This window comes from Triturus cristatus, chromosome 4_2 (assembly GCF_964204655.1).
Source record: "Triturus cristatus chromosome 4_2, aTriCri1.1, whole genome shotgun sequence".
Lineage (NCBI taxonomy): Eukaryota > Metazoa > Chordata > Amphibia > Caudata > Salamandridae > Triturus > Triturus cristatus.
Window position 1 is genome coordinate 299,079,193 of NC_140586.1, and position 27,097 is coordinate 299,106,289.

The following is a 27,097-nucleotide window of genomic DNA, read 5'->3' on the forward strand; positions in this document are numbered from 1 at the left end:
AGTGGCTTAAAGAGGCAAGAATTCTGATGACCGATTCACATTAAAAAAAACTCCAGCTTCAACCTGGCAAAAAAAGCACAACCTCCCCCAATTCCTTTTAGTGAAGGTATCACTGTGGATTCAATTATGCACATCAAGTACGGCGTATAAATATTATTCCTCGTTTTGAAGGTTAGATTACAGCAGTATTTCAGCAGGAACTATTCCACGACATAGTTGAGGGATAACTGAAAAGGGTCCGGAAGAGATTGCATTGAGATAGCCCAAAGAAAAGTGAAGAAAGCCAACGTGTGGCATCGTGCAGTACTGAGCACGTGTGCGCAGAATGCCGCCTGCCTTGCTCACACCTTAGACGGATGAGCAGGAGAGGGGGAAGTTGAGCACACATTTTAATGTTAAAAATGTTCTCTGAAAGGAGTCCAACAGTAGATGCCAGCCTACCTAAACACTGTGGCACCATTTTCGAGCGATGGAGCACATTTCCCACTCGGCATACTTCATTTTTCTGTTCCACAATGAAGTATTTGCAGACATAGCTTGGCTTACCGCAGGCAATGTAGTCCCCGTTGGAGGCTAGGCCCACAAAGTTCTTCTCGTTGATGTGACCCTTGAAGGAGCGGAGGCAGTGAGGCTTTCCCACGTTCCACAACTTCAGCTGGCTGTCTGTCGACCTAGGAATGTAACAGAGCAAGACCTTTAGGAGACCATTGCAGAGAGAAGCATGACAAGATCAGGCCTAAACGAAAACTCTGTGCAGAAGAAACCCAGAGAAAAGCGTGGGGAATGAGGAACAGCGGAGAAAACTTAAAGAAAAACAAAGAAAGAGGTTAAAATTAAAACAGAATCATCAAATAATATGCAGCAGAACCGTGGAAAATGAAAATAACAGCAGATAATGGAAAAGAGCAACTTAAAAGAATGGGTGAGGATGAAAGACGGCTTACATATTAAAGCCGAGCAAGTAATCTATTGAAAACACGTGCTAGGACGATAAAGGGAAGGAAAGTGCGTACGTATGAACCATACAAAAGCAGCTACATAAAAAGAAGGAGGGAGGGAGAGAAAAAGATTTGCATGCGTCACGGATGGCGGGAAAGGAAAGCTCCTGACTGTGCAGGGCCCATTAACCAACAATTGGTAAATTGCTGAAACAAAACAGGCGGGTTAGGTTAAAGTATTTGGGGGGGGGGGGCAATCGACAAGTATCAGCAGTTTCCAATATCTCAACAGGATACACAATGAAGCATTCGCACAAATTGTAGCCTCCCAGCAGCAGTTGCAAAAAACGCAACGCTATGCGGCACCGGATGTTCGTGCTCAGCCGGCTCCCGCGGTCAGCTCCACACGACAGTAAGTGGCAGACAGTAGAATATGACAATAATTGGAGACAGTAAAATGGGAAAAACACACAACTGCAGCAGCACTCTTATGTGAGAGGCCCTAGGGGCGCAAATAAACAAACATACACTGGCAATTCGGAGCATTTGTAAACTTCAAAAACAGTCTCAAAATACCTACTACCAAAGTACCACAAACTATCTCCACACAGATGTTTCAACGTGAATCTACGTTACAAAAAGCATTTGCACCCAAATATGACAGAAGTGGAGTTACCTAATCAGCATTTGCATAATGCACTTTCACAATCTGAGGTCTCCTTGCACTTGTTTAGACTGTGAGAACCTTGCGGAAGGTTCTAGGATTTTAGGCAACCGGAAACAGGTCTGATACCACTGTGTTTCGATCAGTGAAGTATGTTTTTCCCAATGCAATTATTTTTATTTAATGAAACACTTTATTGGCACACTGGCATTTAGTATTAATGCAAAAGAAGTACGAGGCTACAGGTCATCATCCCAAGATAACAGTTAAAACAATATTTAATAATACATTGTGTCGGTCAGTGTGAAAAATAAAGTATGCCTGATCCGGTCAGTGAGCTATGCATATACTATGTGCATGGCGAGCTATGTTACACAACATTGTAATTTATTAATTAAGGCTCCCAGTTTTCCGATTTTACTGATTTTTACAGATAAATACAGACAGAAACCAATGTGTTTTCTGACTGTATTTATGTGTAAAAGCTGAAAAATACAGAAAATGATGCTTCTTGTGGGTGACTCTCCATGCTGTCTTTCGTGCTTTCCAGGACAACAGCTGAACAGATACACAGCATGGGAAGGTAAAAAACAGCTTCGGTTTTCCCTAAATACAGGCATATGTTAACATATATGTGTATTATAATGCTTATATTTACCTGTGGGTGTAATGTTTCGCTATATTTGGCTGCTTAATTTGCCAACATGCAACAGTTGAAGTATGACTGCATGTTTATCAGTAAAATAAATGTGGAAATATACCTTTTGACGACTCGATTCTTTCTCAAAACAAAAAATAAATATGGATAAATACCCATAAGATGGCCTAAAAAATAAATATGGATAAATACAGACGGAAACGTTGAAAAAAATTGAAATACTGCAAAACCGGAGCCCTATTTATAATGTTCCACTGGGAGAATGGCTGTCCATGTCCCAGCCTGAGCAGAAAACTACACACTGGCATCCACAGCCCATTACACAGGTTTGAAGCAACGCTCCTGTGAGTGGAGTATGCTTTAAGTTAGTTTATTATGTAGCTCTACCACCTATATGCTTTTGTGCATTTATGAAAGTAAAACGTCACCAGCAAACTGATATATTAACCCAATCCTATAGTTTGTTTGAAGGCAGTTTGGACTTGAGTCTGGCAGTATTTAGAAACAGGCTGAAATGTTTGCAGTGAGATATTTATGAATGACAAATGTATGGACACTAAGGAGTTTAAGTCGACAATTTCACTTGATACTCTTATTGTTGTTGAGCCCAATGTTTGTTTACGCAGCCAAAAGATACAATCAACACACACTACTCACGCGGAAACTATTTCTTCACCGTTGACAAATTTTGCGTAGGAGACTGCCTTGCGATGCCCTTTGAACACCATGATTGGTTGCTTCGTGTTACGCAGGTCGTAGTAGTGGACACAATGGTCTAGGGTTGAAAAAAGAAAGACAAGAATGAGGGATGGGGCTGACACAGTCCCCTGGAATCATCTCCCATTTGTGATTTTTTATGACATGTACAAGATCAACAGAAAAATATACAAATCTCTAACAGAGTGAGGGTCCAAGGGACTGAATTTATAGACAAACAGTTTTTATCCCCAAATCAACATATAATATAACAAATCAAACTGTAAGTCTCGAGAGTAATCACACTGTAATAGTGAAAACAGAAAGGTCCTGACGAAAGCCCGGATTCGAACATCCATGGGCTGAAACATGTAGACCTGTTTTCTTACAGCTATTATTTCGAGCTGTATAAGCACCGTTTTTACTTTGGCATCACGGCAGCGCCTCATTAAAACAATTTTGGTCCTTGATAGCCAATTTTAACATCTCTTTTTGTTTTTCACACCACTACAGGCACTGCAAACATCACCCCATTGAAACTATACAGGCTGCTTTCATATAAATGATATGGCCATCAATTCTGGGACTCATCTATAACCACGATTTACATACAAGTGGTTTATTGATAGTTCTAGGTTCCCAGATGATGAAGCAAGCCACATTTGTCGTGTGGGTGATGGGAATCACTGTTTAGTTAATTCACACCACTAAGTATAACTTAGAAACTCTGCAACTAGTCCTTTCTGTTTTCACTATTACAGTGTGATTACTCTCGAGACTTACAGTTTGATTTGTTATATTATGTACAGGATAAAGACAGCCTTCATAGTTCCCTCTCATGCTCTGTGGGCCCAGTAGAGCAGACACAAATTCAGAACACATCGGCTACCTCTCACAGCAAATTCCCCATCCCAGCCATACCAGAGCCTCATGCAAGACATGCCGCCACTAAAACCTGGGGACTTAGCAGCTGGATCAAAATTCCACAGCTGGTTTCAGTTGGGCGAAATATGCCAGATGCCGCAAACCCTCCGAAGTTGGCAACAGAAAAAAACACAGCCTCTATTCCTACTGCTCGGATGTGCCTCAAGGACTTAGACATGCAAGCCATTCAATGGCCCCTACACAGCAATGTGACCCCCCCCCCCATCACCCGGGGACCTTGAGACCCTCGCGGGTAAGCAGCTGCGCTTCACAATTCTCTGATTGATTGATAGAAAACCAATTGGAGCAAGTGGACCACCATTACCACCAGGAGGTGCAGAGAGGTAGGTTTTAAAATAGAATAAAATAAAATCTAGGACAACAGCCGAAAGGTTCTCAAAAGTGTGCATTAAATTCTGGGGAGTATTCCTCTTTCGTTCTGAATAGCTAACATTACCAGAGAGAGTGGAATGTTATTCCACAAATCAGGGGATTCAATGGATAACTTCAATTCAGCTAACAAAAACATTTCAGTTTTTACAGACATCTATGGGAGAAGAATGTTACTAGCAATGCGAAAACCATGGGTACTTGGACCAAATCTAGGCCAATACTGGGGCATCGGAAAGATTGAATTGCTTGTGCACCCTGATGCATCAGACACAGATTGCTGCGACTGTGCATCCTGCCTAATATGGCACAATTTGCCAGTTGCGGGTGCTTTATGCTCCAGAAAATTGGTCAAATTTGGCCCTGTGAGTAATGGGCAGTGTTTACAATGTCCAGGAGCTGGACATTTACCTCCTGTTATAGGAATAGGATCTGAATTACATGATTGGTGACTTGTTGTTCATAGTAGCGCCCCACAAAATGGGGAGCAAGAGTCTTTCTCTGCAGACCGTATGGTTCAAGAAGACTGCTTTAATACTTAGTGGGTAACCCACAACAAGGTTATTTTTTTATGCCACAACTGGGGATAAGCGTTTTTTATTTTTCTTAAGTTTTAAAAAGCGCGAACTCGAACGGAAGGTATCAGAGCGCTTTACATGCGCACCAGTTGCATTACAGGCGAACACATTCATTTTTGGAAGGCGCGGGGAGATAGTGATTTGTCCAGAATCACAGGATGTTGAGCGACCCTGCCGAGACTCGAACCCAGTTCCCCAGCTTTGAGGTCGCCCCTATAACCGTTAGGCCACATCCTACACATGCATCTTACCAGAGAGCACCTCAACACCTCCTTATTCTCTAGGGTGAGGCGGAACAAAAGGCTTTTGTTAAAAGCGCTTTATAAACCTATGCAAATCAAATTCCGCGCTTTCATTCTATTGGCTCTTATGAAGGTATACATCGAGGGATGTCCAATGCGCCTTAGAGTACACTCTCCAATGCTATAAACTGTACTGCTTTCAGTACCAATTACTATTCCTTGTATATACTACAAGAACTATGAAATGCATAATAAAATGATAAACGCCTCATAATAACTATTAGAAATGTCATAGCATGTTTGGAAATGTTAACACTATGGTACTATCATAACGCAAGTGACTCACACAAGAGGGTACAGTAAACACACGTTTTAGAAACGCTTACAGCAAGGATCTGCGTAACAATTATGGGTTTTAAACAACCTTCCAAACTCCACTGCTGCTGCAGGTAACCGCTGAAAAGTACATCAGTGTTTTTTGTTCATTTGCAAGAATACCTCAACGGCAAAGTGGGCAGAGATTGGTTCAAAAGATAAACAGCTTCTTTTAAAACAAGCCTGATGCATGATGCTCCAACGCCTGATACTCCAGAGCCACAGGAAACCACAGCATCGAATACAAACCTGCGATCGCCCAGGAGAAGGTGAAATGTCAAGGGCTAGCATCGTTTGGAGGAAGTTGCCTCGAGGATATGCTTTGAATAAGTGATCAGAAAACACATAAGCCACAGTCTCTCGGCGGATTGCCCAATAAATCAGTGTCAAAGTTTTTAAGTGCCTTGGGCAATGTTATTGTGTTATCTCGCAGAAAAATATGTATCCAACTTCACGCCAAATGGTGAGATAAAAGACTCGATATCACCGGTGTTGCTGCATCCAAGGACTACAGAAGAAAAATGTTTTTCTACGATAACTCTGAATTAGACCAAACAGAGCAATTCGAATAGAGGACTTGGGGAATTTTTTTATTTGTAAATATCACTTGCAGAATGTGAACCTAGCTGCAAGGCAGCACTGTACCAAGGATTTGGAAGAGATAAATAGTAAAGGAAAGCAAAATCTGAATATACTTCTACAGGAAAAACGATGAAAAGCGCTGACTGAAAGCCCTGTATGTATGTACATATATGTGTGCATTTTTTAAATATATTTATTGGGAAACATAAGATGGTAATACAATTAGAGCTGCCTCTAGTCCAGAACTGAAAAGCATTAAACACCAACAATGGTTTATTGGCATTAAAGGACTCAAAATTTAACTGGAGTGCTAATGTATTACATTATCCAGGACGAAGACAGGTTATTATGGGCCTGTACCAAACAAGTCCTTTTTACTTCAGTGGATGCGACTAAAGGAGAGGGCTGCAGAGCTAGAGATCCAAGTATGTCAAGGAAGCAGCAAGTCTGCAGACCCTTCAAAATAAGTACATATTTGCATTGAGACAAACACAATATCCCAGTGATCTACCTAGGACGTGTCATCGCATGTTTCGTAATTAGGAACCATGGGCCTTGGCTGTAGAAGACTGGGCGAGCAATTCAGAGTACCCTGAAGTCTATCCAGTGGGCTACAAAGAGCCAGTTACGTTTCAATGGAACTTAGTTTCCAAATGGACCCTTAGGTATAATGCACGATGGTTCACGTGAAGAGGCACGAACGCTTGAGAATATTGCATATGCTTCAGTCTATACTATTTGGCAGGCCCACACAGTCAGCATCAACCACACATAACCAATTTCAATTGTACCCAAAGACTCGCACACAGAGATTAAGATCCGGTCTATGATCAGAAAAAAGCAAGTAACTTACCTTCAGTAACACTCCTTCCTGGTGGATACTCCAACTGCAGATTTTTCACCTTTAGGATATCCCCAGGTGCCAGCCTGTGTCTGGAAATGTTCTAAGCAGTGCACCTGTGCGTCACTAGGCGGCACTGTGCAGCACCACTTTGGCTTTGTTCCGCCCTGAAGTTATGGAACAGACCTGCTTACAAGTGGCAACCCTGTGCCTTCAATGTCAGTTTCTTGCTTGTCTCCATCAGGGACCTTGGGCTTGGAGCACAAAAAAACTGTCTGTACTAGTGTGCCCATCTCTATTTTGAGACCTTTTTAGATGGTAAAAAGAGACCACAGAAAGGGGAGGTGGGAGAGCAATGAGGAATCTGTGGTTAGATTGGGTACCCACCATAAAGAGCATTACCGAAGATAAGAAACTTTTGCTTCTTATGGATATTTTAACTGCAGATTCCTCACCTTTACAATAGATACCAAAACACTACCTCCCAAAGTTGGAGGGTCTGTGGAGGTGGCTCAGAAAAAAAACAGGCCTGCAGGACCGAAAGGGCAAAATGCTTTTCCAGTCAGAATTGGCTGTCAAGGAAGTCGTTTTTTATGAATGTGTGAACTGAGGCCCATGGCATGGCATGACAGATGTACAGGACACGCACTCAGAGTAAAACCACAGTGGTCCTGGTGGAATGGGCTCTAAACCTTCTGGAGGCTGCTTTTTGGCCAATGAATAACTGATCTTAAGGAAGAGGACCATCCACCACAACAAAGTACTTTTCTGCACCGCCTTGCCTTTCTTTGCTCCAGCAAAGCCCAGAAAAAGCTGATCACCCATTTGATGGTCATTGGTGTGATCAATGTAAAAGCTTAAAGCTTTCTTGGGCTCCAGCCAATGGAGTCTCTCCTCTTCCTTCGAGGAGTGAATCGAGGTGGGGCAAAAAATGCTGGAAGAGTGATTGATTGCATAAAGTGAAAATGAATCACAACTTTCGGCAAGAATGCCGCCTGAGTCCTCAGCATCAGTTTGTTCACAAAAGGTGGGGTACAGCAGTTGTACAGAAAGAGTTGGGAGTTCACATGCAACAAGATGAAGTGATCGCAATGAGAAAGACAGTCTTGACAGTTAGAAAACACAATGAGCAGAATGCTTTGGTTCGAAAGGAGTGCACGAGGAATTTCAAGATCAAGTTCAAGTCACAGTCTGGCATCACAAGCATTTTGGGAGGGAACATGTACCAAACCGTTAAGAAACTGCATCACAACAGGTGACTTAAACAAAGACGGTTGGTCAGGCAAATACAAAAAACCCAATAAGGCCAGCTAACAAACTTTAGTTTGGCCCACCAAATACAATACAAACAATAAAGAATCCAACAATGTTGCTTGTAAGGGGTCTGTGTTGCGCACTGTACACTACGCAACAAAACTGTCCCAGTGCCCAGAGTAAATGGACACTGTAGAGGGATGCCTGGCAGCAAGGATGGCTTCCATGACCTCAAGCAGTAGATCAAAAGCAGCCAACCGCTGCAGCTCAATCTCCACAAATAGAGGTGTGGATTGCAGAGGTTCGGGTGCAGAACGCTGCCGTGCTGCTGGGACAGAAGATCCTCCCGAAGCAGTAGACTGCTCAGAGGATATATGCTTATGCCCGGATATTCTTGGTATCATACTCTCCTGGCCCAATCCGGAGCAACTAGGATGACTTGGACTCAGTTGTTCATGATTTTTTTCAGAGCTCAAGAAACAAGAGGCAGAGGTGGAAATATGCACAGGTGTCTCTTGCTCCACTTTAGCCAGAATGTATCTCCTAGAGAGAGCTTTCTTGGGAACTCCAAAGCTCAGATATTTTGACACTGCGAGCTCTCAACAGCGGCAAAAATATCCAGCAGGAATCATCCCATGGTCAAAAGATGCCCTGTGCTACCTTGGGGTTCAACTGGCATTTGTGCTACACCCTCACGTTTAAAGATCGACCCAGATGGTGCGTTATCAGGGAGATGCCCTGACACTCCAGCCAACTCCAGAGGTGCACTACCTCTTGGCACAGGAACCAGGACCGCACTCCGCCCTGCTTCTTGCAGCACAACATGGCAGTGGAGTTGTCCTGAGGAACCTGCCTCCACTTAATGGACAGTAGGAAGCATTGAATGCCATGCAAATAGCTCACAACTTCAACAGATTGATATATAGCCGAATTTGCAATAGAGACTAGAGTCCTCTGATCTACACCCCCCAGGTGCCATCCTGAACCCAGTGATGCTGCATCAGTCACCACTGTCAGCTTTGGGTGAGGGACGGAGTGCGGTCTCCTGCTGCTCCAGTTTTGGTCAAATAGCCACCACTGCAGTTCTCTTGCAGTCTTCTCTGAAACCATATGGAATCCAACAGGTTTCCCTAGTGCTGACCCCATGGAGACTTTATATTCTACTGCAGAGCCTCCATATGCCACCTGGTGCAATTGACAAACAGGATTCAAAAGTCTAACAAACCAAGAGGCCTCAGAACCACTCTCACCGGGACCCAGTACCAAGGCTAAAACATTAGGATAATAGCCCAAATGTCTTGGACTCATTGTGACAGAAGGAAGGCCCTGAACTGCACAATGTCCAAGATAGTTCCTGTAATAGGAAGCTTCAGCCAAGGAGTCTGGTATGACTATGGCATTTTCATCGACAATCCCAACAATGTTGGGAGGTTCACCGCCGTCCGGAGGTGGTCCCCGAGTGCCGTTGGCAAACCCTCCTTCAAGAGCCAATCGGCGAGGTAGGGGAAAACTGGTATCCCTAACCAATGAAGATAGCCAGCAATCGCTGCCATCACATTCGTGAACACCCGAGGGATGCAGCTTAAGGGGAGCACAGCAAATTTAAAATGTTCCTGGCCTATCTTGAACTGAAGGTATCATCTTTGGGACTACAGGACAGGTAAATGAAAAAACATGTCCTGCAGGACCAAGGCAACGATCCAGTTGCCAGATCCAGGGCATACAGGACCTGGGCTAGCATTTTAATCTGTCGTTCTACAGAAAGGTATTCTGTGGGAAAATATCTAAAATATGATAGAAGCCTTCATCCTCCTTCTTTATGAGGAAGTAACAGGAGTAACAACCAGTGTCTAGCTCAGAGTCTGGAACCCTCCTCGATGGCCTTGTTGGAAAGGAGAGTTCACAATTCTTACAGCAAGATGGAAAGGAATTCTTCTGAGGTATGCTGTGATGTGAGAGGAAGCTGCAGTGGGTTGGATAGGAACAAAAGGGCACAGCCCTACTGAATCATATTGAGGACCCATCTGTTGGATGTGATAGATTGCCACCCTGGGAGAAAGTGTCAGATCCTGCCTCCAACAGAATGGAAATGCGCCGCTGAGGACTAAAAAATAGAGCAGATTGGCAGCTGATACTGCAAGGGAGGGGGAGTGGGAAAAATGATGCCCTTGGGGTACCTGCGAGGTATCTGTCTGATAATCTTTTTGAAACACAAAAGGAATGGGGTGACTACTGTTGGGGCATAGGAGCATGGCGATGCCTGTAAACCAACCTCCTTGAATAGCCTTTGAAAAGCTGAAACTAGTGGGGAAACTGCCTGGCAGGTGTTGAGAGGGCTAGAAAGCATGCAGTGGCTCAGTTCTCATTCAAACTTTCTAAGGCGGAGGTAGCTTTTTCGCCAAATAGGCAAGATCCATCAAAAGGTGTATCCATAAGGGATGTCTGCACATCAATGGAAAACCCCATGGACATGCACTTCGACAGAGCACCACTCTGATGAAGACTGCCCACCCCATCCAACTGGTAGTATCCAGCTCAGAACAAATGTTGTATTTGGCTGCATCCTGAATGACTGGAGCCAGGGAGGCCCTATAGTCTTCCAGAACCGCTCCGAAGATCTCACTGGCCATGTCCCAGAGGGTGTGTGTATACCGGCCCAGTAAGCAAATAGGTCTACTGACCTCAAGGTGAGGCTGGCCGAAGAGAACATTAGTGGAAAGGTGGGGAGAGAGAATGAAGTATCGGGTGGGGAGGAGGTTGTAGGGAAAGAATAAGGTTCACCTTGCTGGATAAAGCCTGGACCACCAGACTCTCTAGAGTAGAATATTGCATCAGAGAATCAGGGTTGCAGGGCACCAGTCTGTGGCATCTGGTCACCTGCCTGTTAATTGGTTGGTAAAAGCAAGGCTTAGACTAGGTACCTATCAGAGAATCAGTTAGGGCTTCATGTTGGAGGCCCACAGGAGAAAGTAAAATTTGTAAAAGGTGGAAATATCAAGCAACTGACATCCTGTACATCCATATATAAACTGTTATCATAATAATGCGGGGGTAAATCCTCCCCATCTTTATCGATGTCAGGTCTGAATCCAAACAAAAAAGATGATGGAGCCTTTGACAATGGATCAGAGGTATTGGTGGTATATTTTCAGAATTAGGCTGTACAGGAACAGGGTGCACAGAGGTGGAGTTGGAGCACGACCTCAGTCGGGGGTGAGATGGATTTGGCTTGGATGTTGGAGTCGGCACCATATACCCCTCTGGTGCGGGTGGCATTACCACTGGCGTTGATGAAAGAGTTATGGGTGCAGGTCTCGGAGCCAGAATGGAAGTCGGCAGCACACTCGGTGTGGAACCCAAAAAGACGGTGCCAAGGACAGATTTGCTGGCAATAATCAGACTAGAGGTACCCGTTAATCCTTGAGGTCATGAAGGCACAGCAGAGGGAGACGGAAGAGTGCCAAAAATATGCAGCATGGCCTCCCTAAAGGCCTCAATTTGCTGCAGCATCACCGATGGTCCAAGTAACTCTGGGTGCATCAGAACAATTGCAGTATCTGCTCCTCAAGCAGGGATCAGGAGCGAGACAGATTAGAGCCTTGATGCCCTTGTGATTTCTCTTTAGATAGAGTGTGGCAGGATAAGGGTCAACATCCGCTTCGCCTTCGTATGCTTCCTCCTTAACTTGGGCAACTTACCTGAAGAGATTTTGACAGCGAAGAAGTTCCGTCTCTAGATCAACCATGGGAGCAGGTCTACACCCTCAACTTGGGGCACATGCTGACTTACCCGAGGTCTGTGACTTATTTCCACATTTTGCGACATACAACTTCGCTTCATGGTGCCAGATCACCTTCAGGTGATTGAGGGCACATTTTTCGTATGACTTGGAGTCATGCCTCAAGCCCACACACCGAACCACAACTTGTGAGGAAGTTACCAACACCTATTTCCAACTGTCACAGCATGTTTTCAACCCTGGCGTTTTAGGTGGGGACATTGTTCCCCTGCACACTAGATTCAAATTTGGAAAATCATCGATAACGTACGAAAAAAGGAGCGGAGTTCTAGATCCATATTTGAAAGCACAGAAAAGAAAGGAACTTACTGATGATGGCACGCAGGGGTGGCACCTCTATGCGGCTCCACTTCGTCTCTTTTGCCAACAAAGAGCCGAACACCACCACATAGAGGCATGCAGCAGCACTGCTCAGAACATTTCCAGATCCAGTATTGTCTCCGAGGGATAGTCTAAAGGTGAGGAAACTGCTGTCAAAAATGTCAATCAGGAAGCCACTTTCACATGTATAGCTGTTTTCTTTTAAATTGCTGGCATCGGTTAACAAACATGGAATCATCCAACACACTGGGACCCATTATTTTTAATATCTATCTTGCGCCTCGATTTACATCTCTTGCCAGCTCTCCTGTGTGCTAACAGTGCCAGAATGACAACGTACAAGTTACTTACCTTCGGTAACGATGTATCTGGTAGAGACGATTCTAGCAGCAGATTCCTTAACGTAGAATTATCCCCAGGCGTGAGACTGGATCCGGAATTTTTTTTGCCACAGCATCTCTGCACGCCGGCGGCAGTACCACACGACCCCGCCCTGACGTTGTCCGCGGACGTGACGTCAGCGCGGTCACATAAGTCAGTTTTCCTCTCGGAGAACTTTTCCACGCCACAACGCGGAGTCATCACAAACAAAACTTTAAGTGTATGGGAACAGTGTGCAAAAAAATCAGTGAAACAGAAAGGAAAGTAGCAAATGGTGAGGAACAGCACCATTAGAGACAGTGCCAAGCACTGTGTTACTGAAAGTCATGGAAAGGAAGAGCGGAGCACCGCTTTGAGAAGCAACCCTGCAAAGCAAAGGCGACATCCTCCCTGGATGCAGAAAAACATGTGAAAAACGTCGTGGCAGACGACAGAAAGTCTTCAACCACAATCTGTAACAGTGAAGGAGAACAAGTCCGGAACTGATGAGTAACAACAAATCACCCCAAGACAACACCATCAAGGAGTGTTGTATCCCCTGTAAAAAGCTAAGGGCTGAGGCACAGCCAAGTGACCCCAACCCAGAGGACTGCAGAGGTGTCAGAAACCCCAAGCAATGAAAAAAGGGAGAAGATTATGAGTAGGCCCCCACACTGGAATAAGCAGGGTGCAGGGATGCAAAAGTACACATGACGCTACCGTCCAATTACCAGAAAAGAAGGAGTGGAACAAATAAACAGAACAAAGCCTCCCGCCAGGGTTGAAGTGAAAGACACCCGCAGAAGACAAAGCCACCCGGAGGCAGGCGAGTGCAAAAGACCAAGCTGAAGGGTCCTCGCAGAACGGGGAGGAAGGGCAGGCCGTGAAGGAATCTGCGGCTAGAATCGTCTCTACCAGATACATCTTTACCGAAGGTAAGTAACTTGTACATCTGATAGAGACTACTAGCCGCAGATTCCTTAACATAGAATAGATACCCTAGCCATACCCAGAGGGGAGACGGGCTGCGAGAGAACCTCACCAGTAGGAAGAACACAGGGCCCCAACAGGGGATGTGTCATGGGGACAGGAAGGATGGCCCAGCCCCCTCCAAGCAGAAGTAAGCAAGAACAAGGAGAAGGGAAGGCCAGGGTATCACAAGCCTACCCGAGGAGCAAAGGGCATCCGCCAGAAAATCCGGAGGGGCAGAAGGCACCCCGCGAGTTCCAGAGGAAGAAAAGAACCACCCTCAAAGCCAAGGAAAAGAGGAGGAACGGAGGCAGAGCCCGCCCCAGGAGAACACACACACAGCGAAGGAGACAGCTGAATGGGTGTATATCCCGAAGCAGGGAACAAGGCCAGAACAGTTCCACAGTCGAGAAGCGCAGACGTGAGCAAGAAGACACAGAAGCGCAAAGCTCCAACAAGCAAGGGAAAGGAGCACACGCTGACACGGCAAGGCCCACGGAGTTGGACCAAAACTACCAGGCGTGCGCAGCAGATGGCTGGCAAATACTATGAAGCAGCGGCTCAGAACAAGTCGAGCGCAAGACGAAGACAGAGGAAAGGGAACCCCAGAACAAGCCCTAGAGAAGGACCGCCCCAGAAGCACCACCGGCCCACGAATAGAAGCGGGACCGGCTAGAAGAGAAAGAGATACATGTAGTACCGACCGAAAGCCCGCAACCAAAACACAGGAGAGCCCCAGGAGAACCAGCCCCCTTGGAATACACGGCAGACAGGCCCCGGCCGAAACAGCGGAGAACCAGGTGAAAACACCAAGATACGACGCTGTAATCAGCATGACAAAGGTCGGTCCGGCGATCCAGAGGCGAAGAGGGAAGGTACCATATAGAAGAAGGATAGAAACACCCTCGGATTCTGAGCGGGACAAACCTGGAGCAGCGCAATCTGCGCAAGGGCGGAAGAAAAAGAGAGAGAGAGACCGCACCAAGCGGCATACTGTGACGCCAGGAAACGCAAGGAACCTGAGAAGGTATCCACGCCCGCCTAGCTGAAGAAAGGGCTATACAATAGCCAACAAATACCCCACCTAGGGTATGAATCGTCCCTAAACAAAAACAGGGAAACACCTCTTAGGGAACCCCTGCAGCAGAGGTCAAGAACCGAAAAGACCTGTGGAAAACACCACAGACGGCTTACCAATCAGCCAAAAAATTCACAAAGGGTCCAACCTGTGGACCTATACAGCTGCACTTAACAGCAAAACACTCACCACAAGCTGAAGGGCTGAGCCAGCAGCCAAAAGAATAGAGGGGCCAACTGAAGGACCCTGAAGGCTTTCCAAGCCGCACACAGCACACAACGGGCCAACCGAAACATAAGGCTCCAAAGAGAAAGGTGGGATAAACGCCTCCCATAAGACGCTGGAGGACTGACCAATCAAAGCTTATGGAGGGGGACAGAGCCCCGCAAGGAGTCTCTGAATAGCGGAGTCCGCGTGGGTGTGAAACAACAGAGTCCCATCAAAAGGTAAATCCACAACACGCTCCCAAACATTCTCTGGAAAGACACCATTCCGCACCCAAGCATGGTGGCGAAGGGCCATAGAACTCGCCATAGCGCGGCCGAGGGAATCAGAGACGTCCAAGGCTGAACGGAGAATGAATGTAGCTAACTCCCGACCATCCCGCACATGGTGCCACAGATCAGCACGGGCACCCTCTTGGGAGGCGCGAGACAGAAGGGACTCAGCGGAATCCCACAGGTCGGAAGTAGCCCTGGCCAACACACAAAGTGTGTTGAGTGAGCGCAGAGCAGCGCTAGTGGAGGCAAAAATGTTACGCCCCCAGGAGTCCAGCCACCGGGCCTCCCGTGACGGTGGGAGCAGCACTGAATGCAAGTAAGGAAAAGCAGCCCGCAGGACATGGCCCTGGGCAGATGGGTGGGAGAAAAGGCAGACTGGATCGTGAGGAGAAGGACAGTGGCAGAGAGGAACGGTGGAGGCACCGGATCCCCCGTGGCAGGGCGCCCCCAGAAGAGAGTTGTGGAGCAACGCTTCAAATGGGAGAAGCGGCTCCCCTCCACTAGAGCCCTGGTGGAGAACCTCCAATAAGTGGTCCGTAGCGTGTGGAGCAACCGGATTGCCTATCTGCAAAATGCCAGTGGCCGTGGAAATGGCCCGGACAAAGGCCACACTCGCCTCCGTAGGGCGTCGTGGAGGGGAAAGCAACTCTTCCGTGGGCAAAGGCTGCAAACTAAGACGCCCGTCCCCGTGCCCTGCTGGAGGGAGAAAAGCCCAGCCCCTGTAGGATGGAAGACCCACGGACGAGTGGGGAACCTGAGGGGTCTCTGGAGAGGGTGGAGAAGCCTGGGGGGCAGACAACGGCAGGGAGCGGAAGAGCGGTTCTGGGGGCTGTGGACGTGGAGACGGCGTAGAACACGCCCTGGAATCCCCTGGAGAAAAGCCCACGATGCGGCGCCCAGTCTCCGGTGAAGAGGCGACAAGGAGACGACAGCCCTCCGGAGAGGAAGGGACATCCGGAGAAGAGTCGACGATCCGATGTTGGGATGGCGCCGGGGAGTCCACCACAGGCACCGGTGAGTCCTTGACCGGCGCGTACCTCATCGGAGGGGGATAAGAGGAGGGGGGGGGGGTCGTAGCCGAAGCGGCCAATGAACGGCTTGACCCCCGACGAGGCAGCTCGCCCAAACACCACATACAAATAGTGTGAGGGTCCGTCGCCGACATCTGACGTGCACAAGAAGCACACGTCTTGAAGCCCAAAGGCATTGCACACTGTTCCCAACTCAAGGCGCTAAAGAGGTCTGAAAACAGGCCAAGGAGCACACTCCGGATCCGCGTTGCATGCGAAAAATAAGGAAACTGACATCAGCGCGCCGGGGTGGGACTTATGTGACCTCGCTGATGTAACGTCCGCAGACGACGTCAGGGCGGGGTCGCGTGGTACCGCCCCCGGCGCACAGAGATGCTGTGGCAAAACAAATTCCGGATCCAGTCTCACGCCTGGGGATAATTCTACGTTAAGGAATCTGCGGGTAGTAGTCTCTATCAGATACACAGATCTTTATAAGTGTCCTTGCAGTAGATCATGCTTGATCCCCTCATGAAATGTTAAACATTGAATGGAGCATGGTTGGCTGAAATTTGACAGCAGCAAACAGGAGTATCTTCTTCAGGAGAAAGGGGGAATCTCTCTACTTTACAAAAATACTTATTCGTACAGCAAATATCTCAGAGTAAACCTAAAGGTTTTGATGAATGGCAATATCACCTTAACGGTCTTACAATAAGGAACTGTTTTTGCCCACACTTGGAAACTGAAACCTGTTCTCCCTCTTATACTTTGCAGTAGGAACTCTACCTAATTTCAAAGCAATTGGTGATTATCAATTTGCAGGCTCAGGAAAGTGAATCCTGATGATATACCATCATTCTGGCAATCTTTTAAAATTAGATTACAAAAAACGGCACCAGTATTAATATTAAAAAATATGCAAAGTAGACGACAAAATGAGAAAGAAGAGTGGTTAATCTCTTCATAAAAAGAGGTGATGGTGAAAGAAAGGGAAGTGGGAGCCAAACAGGACCCAACGCACAAATTGTGGATGGGAAAGCAAATGAGTACTTGGAGGAACCCCACAACTAAGATAAAACAAATAACAAACGTTAGCAATGCCAGCAAGTTTGATTAATGTGTAATAAAGAATGCAAACAGTGGCATGCACAAATGCTGCAGTGATGATAGTGATAATAATAGTGGCGGCCATATGGTGGTGATGTTTAATGATGGCAATGGCCCTCCCTGGAGTCTGGCCAAAAACATTTCAAAACATTTGCAGCAACAAAACAAACAAAATACAAAAATGATTACTTAATGTTAAAATGCAAGCAAGAGATAAAGAATTGAATGTGTTATAACAGAGTGTATTTTGAGATGGCAAAGAGTCCATCATGCTTTGTAATGCAAGCATTCCATAGGTCCATAGGAGGCGGAATGACACCTCATAGCCAACGGAATAAGGTGAGTGAGCACTAATACTTCAGGTGGAGCCAAAGTTGATGCTAGGTAGCTATCAAATAAGTGGTAACAGCAGAGCTTTCTGCATAACATATTATCACGGCTTAGCTTCTGTCAGGAAACCAACGCTAAACCTCCTGCCTGCCTCGAATAAAAGAACTCGACTTGGTTTAAATGCCTCCCCTTATATCAGTGTCTTTGGGGGGTGTGGGGGGTCTGTAGATATGCAGTCCAAGCTGAAGCCTGCCAAGCTCTTCTTCTTGAGAACTGTATTATATTGCTTACCAGCATTCGGGTAGAGAGCGAAATAAATAATATTTTATATTGAGATGAGCTGTAGAGGGTTCACATCAATATCAGATGACAAGTTGTGCAACAGTGTGTTGTACAAGTTTATTTATTCATTCATTACAAGAGCTTTGCACTGTACTGAAATATCTCTCACCTGTGCCATCAGAGCACTTCGCTACAGATGCAAATCTCCACTTGTAAAACTGACAGAAAATGAGAATTAATGGTATCGTTCATCCAGGTCTTGGTGTAAGAACATCCTTGCTTTTCCTAGTGGCCGTGCTATACGATGATGGGGCAAGTTAAATCAGGAGAGAGGGGGACGGGGGCATTATTTGGCATCCCAAAGAATAAAGATGAGGTTTACATGAAAGGTTGTCCAAGGTCTAGCCACACAAACATCCAAGCACTGGGCAGCTTGTTGTGTTGATAATAACCAGTTCTTGAGTTGCTTTCTAAATACTGCCAGACTGCTCTTTAACGTGAAGGTAAAAATAAAGTTGTTTCAAAGTTTGCTGCCATGCAAGAAAATGAGCGACGATGACATGGGCCCAACAGATCATGGGAAGTCGAAGTAGATTTTGCGAAGAACGAAAAATGTGAGCAAAAAATAAATCAAGACAGTTAAAATCTGGCACCACTCTATGGGAAAGTCATAGATGGCCCTTCATGGGCCAGCATGTGATGAACTAGAATTTCAATATTCAGTTTTCCCTCAAGTTTAGTTATTCACTCTTATCAAGACGGAAACAGAAAGGCTGATGCAGGCCTCACTTCCCTAACCCAATCAAGTGGGGGCACGGGCCACCATCGTTGTAACGTTCTGGAGTGGGTGAAGTGGAGTATGAGAGGGTTGATGTGGAGCTGTTCGTAAACTGTCCTTCACCCATGCAGATGAGTCTTAACATCTTCTAGTACCAAGACGTCAGAAAACGGTGGGGCCGGCATCGGCCACGCCAAAAGTATGGCGGTCGTGCCGGCCTCCTCTCGACATGGAAGCAAGCCTGTCGCTCACATTGGTGACGCGACAGGCGCGCCTCCCAAGCAATTGGTCCCGGGCTCTGGGCGTGACCCAGAAGTGATTGGAATCACTTCCGGGTCACGCGATGGGCTAACGCCAGGCCGGTTAGAACCAGTCTCGCATAGAAACTCTGATAAAAGGCTGGGAAGCGCAGGAGTCTGTCTCTTCGCTCCTCGCTCCCCTGCCTGCCACACCAGCCTTGCTAGGAGGCTGTAATTCAATTACGCCCCCCACATCCAAAAACTCCTCTCATGTCATTATCTGGGTCTGGTTAAGGGAGGAGGGGGTGTAGGTAGTACCTGGCCATATTGTAAATAGTCAAAGCAGTAGGTAAAACAGAAAACTGGGAAGCTGCTTTTCAATGAACATCGCTGAATAGACAGTGGCACTGCTTCGTTGTGCAACATAGAGCACTGATGAGTCTGAGGCCCGGAGCCAGAGCCTTTGCTTGAGTACTTCAGTCTCAAGCAGAGGCTTCAGAAAGGCTGTCAGTTCAGTCTCTGCTTCATCTCTGTCAATCTACTTGGACCGACTTCAGGGTGCCGCTGGGGTTGCTTTCTGCCAGCTGCCAGGCTCATCTCCTCGTTCCATTAATCCTCTCCAGGCCGTTATGTCAGATCTGTCAGTCATCCACACGACTACAGCAGGTAGCGCTTTACAGAAATGACATACATTTCCTCAAATTCAAAAGAAGAGCGGAACAGTAGACAAACCACTGGAATGAAATGGTAACACGCTTACATGCCCATAAAGAGAGGACGCAGTTCTGTTCAGGCTTGAAATTGTATCAAATATATAGTAACAAGAAATACCCCTCATCATTACCTACACATCTTAGAGCAGCTTGGTAATGAAGAGATTTTGATTCAAATTACTGAAAATGAGAAAGACGGGCAGAATCCTTCTAAGGTTTAAATCACAACACATTAAAGAGCCTTGTAGGGTATAACAGGCTAATCACAGTACATAAAAGTTCCGCCAGTCATTATTTTATGTCAATTTGAAGTCATTATTTTAATTACAAGAGTTTTGGTGATCTTCAGCTATAGTTTCATCACTTGATGATCCTTGAAAGTTTGTAGTCTGCCTAGTGTGGCTGAGAGCTCCCAGTTGATGTGGGCTTTAATTCGTCTTTGGCATTGATTTACTGTCTATTTCCACACTATCTTGGTGGCTTTTCAATTTACCGATGGCTGGCTTCTACTGGCTCACATTTCATTGATGAAGTGGTCTATGTTTATTTAATACTAGTTGTTGACTGTTTGTAATGTAAATATGCATATTGTTTCTGTGTTGGGGCCTTTAAATTGGTCAAGGAAGCTTTTCTGTCTTCAGAAGGGTTTCAAGTATACACAGCGAGAGACTAACGTCACCGCTGATTCTAGCTGTAATTGAAAGACATGATATTTCTGTCTGTTGTATAAACAATCTTCAACTGCAGAAAGATTGGGCTGTTTTGAAAGCACGCTATTGTTACAACACACCAGCTCCTTCTAATCTGTACTTGGTCAAGTATTGTATTGTGATTGTGTGTGTTTACTGGCTCCTTGATGCCCTTGTCACTTATTTAAATATATTTATAACAAGGGTTTTACAAGTATACTTCAGTTTATATAATTTAAAAAATCTATTTTGCTTGTATTTACACTCAGGCATGTCTCTCTAATCTTTTTTTCTTATAGTTGTCTATATATTATTATCTTTATGTTTAAGTAGATTTCCTAAGGGAGCATTGCACTGACAGATCTATTACCCAATAGCAAGTAGGGGGCTATAAATGACACCCACTTCCTGAATGTGAGCCAGAACTGAGAAATATCTGTCAACTCTTTCAGACCACATACCAGTCTGGCAGCTGCATTTTTCATGATATGCAGAGTGGTAGTCAAGTATGTGGGCCCAAAGGAGGTAAAATAATAGCCCAGACTATAATTATTCCTGGCCTGGTTCGGAAGAGTATAAATACTTTAGCTTGGCAGAGGGATGGAGAAGGGCAGTGTGGATTAGGCCATCTAGTAGCAGACCCAATGGACTGAGGTCCCCTCCTATCAATGCCTCAGTTTTATCTGGACTCAACTAGAAGGTATTTGATTGGGTCGAGCCACCAATGGCAGTCATACGATTAGGAAAACATGCAAAACTGTCTCCCTGGTTGCCCTCCAAAAGGAGGGCAATATGGGCATTTTTGGCATAATAATAGAAACAGTACGCAAAGGAAAGAATCAATGACACCAAGAGAGCAGAATATACTTTCAAGAGAGTTAAACTATGTGACAAGCCCTGGAGGATGCCACACTTAAAAGGGAATAATTTTGAAATGACGTGGACAAGGTTTGACTGTTTATATTACCCTGTACAAATAAATGTACCCATTATAACGCCTAGGCCCTAGTAACCCCTCCATGGAGTCTGGAAATAAGGATCAAATGTTTTGACGAGCAGCCGACAAGTTCAATACCATAACAGTGCCAACACCGCCAACATCTGCGGCTTCACATTCACCAGAACATCATCTATGGGCGGTCCGAAAGCCTTTGATCGGGGTTGAGTACGTTGTTTATTTCGAGAAAAGATTAAAGCTGCACACAATTGCCCTTCTTTAACATCCTGGTTCCAATAGCTAGAAAATGTGTCTATAACTGCACCAGACCTCGGGATCAGTTGCAGGTTTTTAAAAAGGCCTTCTGGGAGGGCCTTATCGAAAGAAAACGAACTATGCAAGTATGAAAGGAACTGCTAAGAAAACAAAAAGCAGAGCTTGACTATAGTGCCAAGCATTTACAGCTCCAAGCATGTATCTAACAGTAAGCCCGATTTCATAGCTTGAAGCTTTGAAAGAAAAGTCTCTACAATAAGCGGGAAAAACAAGGCAGTGACCAGCACACAAATGGTGGAATCTTACACTATCAGAAGAATAATGCGCCTGTAAGAGTAGGGTAAGGAGGTGCCTAAGTACAGGAAAGGAGAATATTCCTTTCAAAGTGGTGCAAGGAGGGAGTTCACAGTTGTGGAAGGAGCATGTGATTCAAAAAGTGGTGAAAGAGCGAGTGGAGGCTGATGGACATGGGAGGAGACTGCCCTATTACAGGTGTCACTAGCAGCATGACGCTCTTCCAGCAGGCAGGCCAGGCAGTCTTCCGAATAGCCCATCATAGCCCGCAGCACTTACAGCAGCGACAGCCGCTCTTTAGCTGAAGATTGATTAATGCGGAAGTGAAGGACGCGGTGGGAGGGGGCGGAGGGGTGAGGCAACAGTTGCAGACACTGCCGCGTGAAGCTCTGCTCACCTTCAGAAGAGGAGGGAAAAGCACACGCTGCAACAAACATCTTACTGACGTCTGGCCCTGAGCAAAAAGCCGTCTGCGTCAGTCTCTGCGCCGATCAATCACTGGAAACTGTGATGGCACGAAGAGAGCCCGGGCTTCTAAAATTAGCTGCCTAATTATCAATTGATTTCCGTGGCACGGTATTGTATTGTTTTGTAATTGCATTTATAACCAACGTTGCACACGCAAGGCCTTACCCGCCCGCACTTTTTTCACTTTGGAAAAGAGGGAGAAAAGCAGCATGCATCTTCTATCAAATGCATGGAGACCAGCTGGTTGTGGTTCTTAATTAAAGAGCCATATAGACTTAGCGAAAGGTAACTAAATACATGTCATCTGCCTATATAGTCTGAGATTAAAACTAGTAAAAAGAAGCGTTTTCCTACCAAGAGTTTCAGTTGCAGCTGAAACACTATGCATTCAGTAGAGTACTGAAGAACAGCAGTTAACATTTTTTTTTCTTTCTTAAAAAAACCCCCAAACATTTGCAATGCAATGCGAGAGTTTAAGCTATTGGCATTGTAAATGACAAAGCCTTTTATTTATCTTTTTTGATAATTAGCACATAAATAAAAGGCATTGTCATTTCAATGCCAGTATCTCAAACTCCTGTAAACGCGGGACCTATTGCATTTCAAAGAAGCGGTCGTGTGTCACGGCTGCTTGGAAAGTGAAAAGGATAAGGGGGAGAGGATATGGTCCTCGGCTGCGCTGCCGCCTCTGGTGCGGGAAACCAGGGTTCGAGCCTCGAGGTCGCATCCACATCCTGTGATTCTGGGCAAATCACTTAATCACCCGGTGCCTGAATGTGTAATGTAAATACGGTGCTATGTAAAGCGCTCCAATACCTTCGGGTCGAGTTCCCGCTATATAAATATGCACACACAAAAAAAAAAAAAGCGCGCATGGCACGCTGAATGTTGCAGGAGAGCATGTCGTGCCTGCAGTAGGAGAAACTCATTAAGGAAACTAGTGCTTACAGATCAAATAAGAGGTACAGTGTAACGACCGATATAAAAGGGCCAGTCCTCATGGGAGGTTACAAATTAACCGCATCGCTGCTCATGACGGAACCACTCCGTCATGAGCCACGGGCGCCGTGTGCTCATGACGGAGTGGTTCCGTCATGCTGCCGCCGTTGGCGGCCGCTCCACCCACGCGGTGCTGATTCCCCGCCTGTGCGGGCGATTAGCGCGAGTGGGCGGAGTCGTGACGGAACCACTCCGTCATGAGTACAGCGCGCCCGTGGCTCATGACGGAGTGGTTCCGTCACGAGCATGGCGGCGCCGCGCTGCCCCCAAACCCCCCCCAGCGCCGCGGCAAAATTCGTGCCACGGCGAAGGGGTTAAGACAAGGCGGTACTAAGGAGGGACCAACAAGCCTATTAACAAAGCAGAAACCAGCATTTACGAAGGAAAATGGCACAAGCCAATGACAAATATGGGGAAGAGGGGTAGGAGCTTCAAGTCTATACTCCAATACAGCATGCCTCGCAGAGCAGCGCATGTGTTGCCCAGCCTCGACATTAAATAAAATAAAGAGGGAGCATTCTTTTCAAGTGAACAGGGGCAGAGTCAAAGGGAGAGGAGCACCGCTAAATCCCTCTCAGATGTGTCACCTCAAATAAATGTTTTGATGAATGGCGTCATGAATCTCTTGCATGAATCAGCCCAACATCTTGTTTATGTTCCATTAGTGCTGGTTGGCCTGAAACCTGGTTGGAAAGACTACTCTCTGGTAAACAAGCTCTTTCAGCAATCTTCCTCAGGGCGACAAACAATGCCATGTTGTAGACTGCACATGCTTTTTATTCTGCTCCTGCGATTAAAAGAAGCAGATATTATAAAAGCACTGCTATCATGAGCTGCCTTAAATCTAGCAAACATCAAAAAGCAATGTCATCAAGGCGTGGGTAACCGCACACAAGCGCGACTGGCAGAAACATCCATTCATTTGAGCAATTGTCTGTTTTGAGCCATACTCAGTTCAGAAAATGGCTACAAGACATAGATGAGTTTGCGTGTACTGAAAGGAACGGGGCATAATTCTTTTTCATCTTCAGCAATCGGCTTTCACACAGCTGTTTGGATTTTTATAGAGATGCGCTTAAGCATGTGACACCCAATGAACACCAGGATTTCTGCCACTGTATGAATCAAGATGTACTGTTTGTTATTCTAGTTCTGGGCATACATTTCTGGTATTGTTACAAGTATAGTGATTTGCAACTGTAGTGCTGTATTGCTTTGGTGTTGTAGCTGTGTGGTGATGGAGCTATAGTGTATTTGAGTGATGTTTTATTCACGTAGTGCATGTATTTTCTAGCTCTCTCCCTCGTTTGCTACTTCAAACAATTGCCGTCCCTGCATGCTGTGATGCTCTCTCCCTCATGTGCTGCACTCTCTTGCGTCTGCTTTTCCCCGCACCTCACCGTACTCTGTGTCACTCTCACCCTCATGTGCTGCTTTCCCCTACCTCTAACCCGCCCACTTTATTTTAATATTATCCCCATTGCTGAGCCTCTCCCTCCATTGCTCATCTACCCCTCATGGGCTTTTTATTTTTTAAGAGGGCCCAGCAGCTGCTATTTGCTGCCGTGCACTAGGATACATAAAACAAGCACGTAGCGTTTTTTATTGATCGCTCCAAGTGCCATCTGCATGTCTGGACAGTTATTTTATTCCACTGGACAGAGGTTCATTGCAGCAGGTATGAGGAGGCTGGAAGAGAGGGGGAAGGTAAAGAGAAAGGGAGAGGAGAAAAAGGAGCAAAGGAGAGAGAGAATTGATGGATTGAAAAAGAGCGTGTGAGGAGAAGGGCAAGGGGCTGTTTTGAGCATTCTTACCATGGCTGTTTTTGGTTCCCCAGAAGGCCCTGGGTGTGCACCATCCTAGAGTGATCAGTGGGGAAAAATAGAGAAATGGCACCAGCATCTTTCTAGAAGCGCGTGCAGGCATTGATGCATGGTGACGCAGGCGCGACCCACAGAATAGTGTGATCTATAACAGTGGCTGCATCATCACACCTTTTTTTCTTTTTTTTCTCAATGTTGCTTAGCATCTGCAAACATCATTGCAAAGCCAACGGATCCAAAAGGTGAGACCTATTGGCTTTGTCAATGCTTAGTTCCCTTGTGTTGAAACCGAAGTTTAACAGGATACCAAATAGAGGCATCATGCATCTTACTCTGTGTTGTTCTACTGAGGTCCAGGAATATATGGACCTTCTTGTCTCTGAAATACACTTCTCGGTTTTGGGAGATAGCTCATGTGACCGCCTTGCGTTCAGGAGCCCAATTACACCAGCATAGTCCCAGCTCTAGTTGTCCTCTCTACTACACCTTTGGATGACAAGTGTTGTATCCTGTGGACCCGAGGAGGCAATTTCTACCATTATAGTCCCAGCTCCAATTGTCTATACTACACCTTAAGTTGACAAGCGTTGTATCCTGTGGATAAACGTTGTATCCTGTGACCCCAGTCCAAAAACCACAGTTGGAGAAACTGATTCTCACTCGAGACAACCAGGCTCTGGCGACTGACACCCACCTCAGATTTTTGATAACCCTACAAATCCTAGCGCTTTCCTTTCACACAGCTGTGTAATAGAGACCGTTGCTAAAGATGGCAGATACTTGCATGTACAATTGGGACTATTCCCACAATTTCAGCAACACCTCAAGCTTCTGAGCAGCAATCAGTAAACCCCACCATGATTGAAGCATGTTTCCGATTCTCACACAAGACACCCAACACTTCCCCACCAGTCATACCACAATCAGACACCCTTCACTAAAGCACTTTCAAGGGGGCTCCCAGGAACCTGAATTTAAACTGAGCACTTTTCACCCTCATAGGCATGAAGCAGATTATCAACTGCTCAATACAACCAGGGGTAGATCTCAGACAGAGAAAAAAAACATTAGGAATCCTGTAAATTTTATTATTAGCCCTAAGAACATCTGGCATTATATGATATTATGTTGACTGGCAGAACTCTTGCACAGAATAGTTAGCCGAAGCAAGGATGGTAGCTTCCTTCACAAGCCAAATTGCTGGATTTTGTCTGTGCAGCAGGAGTCGGGCACATGCGCACTTCACGTCCTATCCGTCAGGAGCTGCGATGGTCTGCCAGACTGAAGGCCGGCACCATCCATCTCTGCGCGCTTTAGGAAATTCAAGGACTCCTCACAGGAGATGCTCACATCTCAGATGATGACAAGGGTTTGTGGACCAGTACAGATCAGCAATTCTCTTGGCCTGGTGGCAATTTTACCTGCCCATACAACCATAGAGGGAGAAATGCAGAGGTAAGTTCTGCTTCGGGAAAAGCCAATCAGAAGGATTCAGTCATGCCGTCCTTCTAAATCAGGAAAATTCGGTTTTTGAGAGACAAGACTTGCATGAAAGAATAGAGAACAAAAATATTTAGTATCTATAACAGTAACTTATTTTTTAAACAAGCATTCATGCAGCAACAGTCTTGTCAATTTTCAAGCGCTGTAAATAACCGGTAATATTGCAGCCCAATTTAATGGTGCTCAATTTCCTATTAAAAGCACAACGTATATTCAAATGCACTTCTCAGTTCACTTACCTTCAAACAAGTTTTAAATGAACACACACACACACCGAACATATCAAAGCATCCAGAGGTGAGAATACAAACTACTACAATGACACATTTATATATATATTTTTTTACACAAAACAATAATATTGCTTGGCCTCCCATCATGTCACTCAATTAAATATCAACATTAAAACTAAGGCTGTGAGAAATTGACATCATTTGCTTTAGCGTAATTAAATCTCAATTTTTGGTGCAAGAACAC

At 45.8% G+C, this 27,097-nt stretch overlaps 1 protein-coding gene across 2 annotated transcripts in view; it reads right to left on the reverse strand.

Annotated features, from left to right (window-relative positions):
* Positions 1 to 27,097, reverse strand: part of COP1 (COP1 E3 ubiquitin ligase) — a 689,508-nt gene that overhangs the window by 190,802 nt on the left and 471,609 nt on the right. For both annotated transcript variants that reach the window (XM_085601600.1, XM_085601601.1), the window contains exons 16-17: positions 2,918 to 3,035; positions 547 to 671 (exon numbers count right to left, since the gene is read on the reverse strand). In XM_085601600.1, the coding sequence (XP_085457726.1) occupies positions 547 to 671; positions 2,918 to 3,035 (243 nt within the window). The remainder of the gene's footprint in view (positions 1 to 546; positions 672 to 2,917; positions 3,036 to 27,097) is intronic.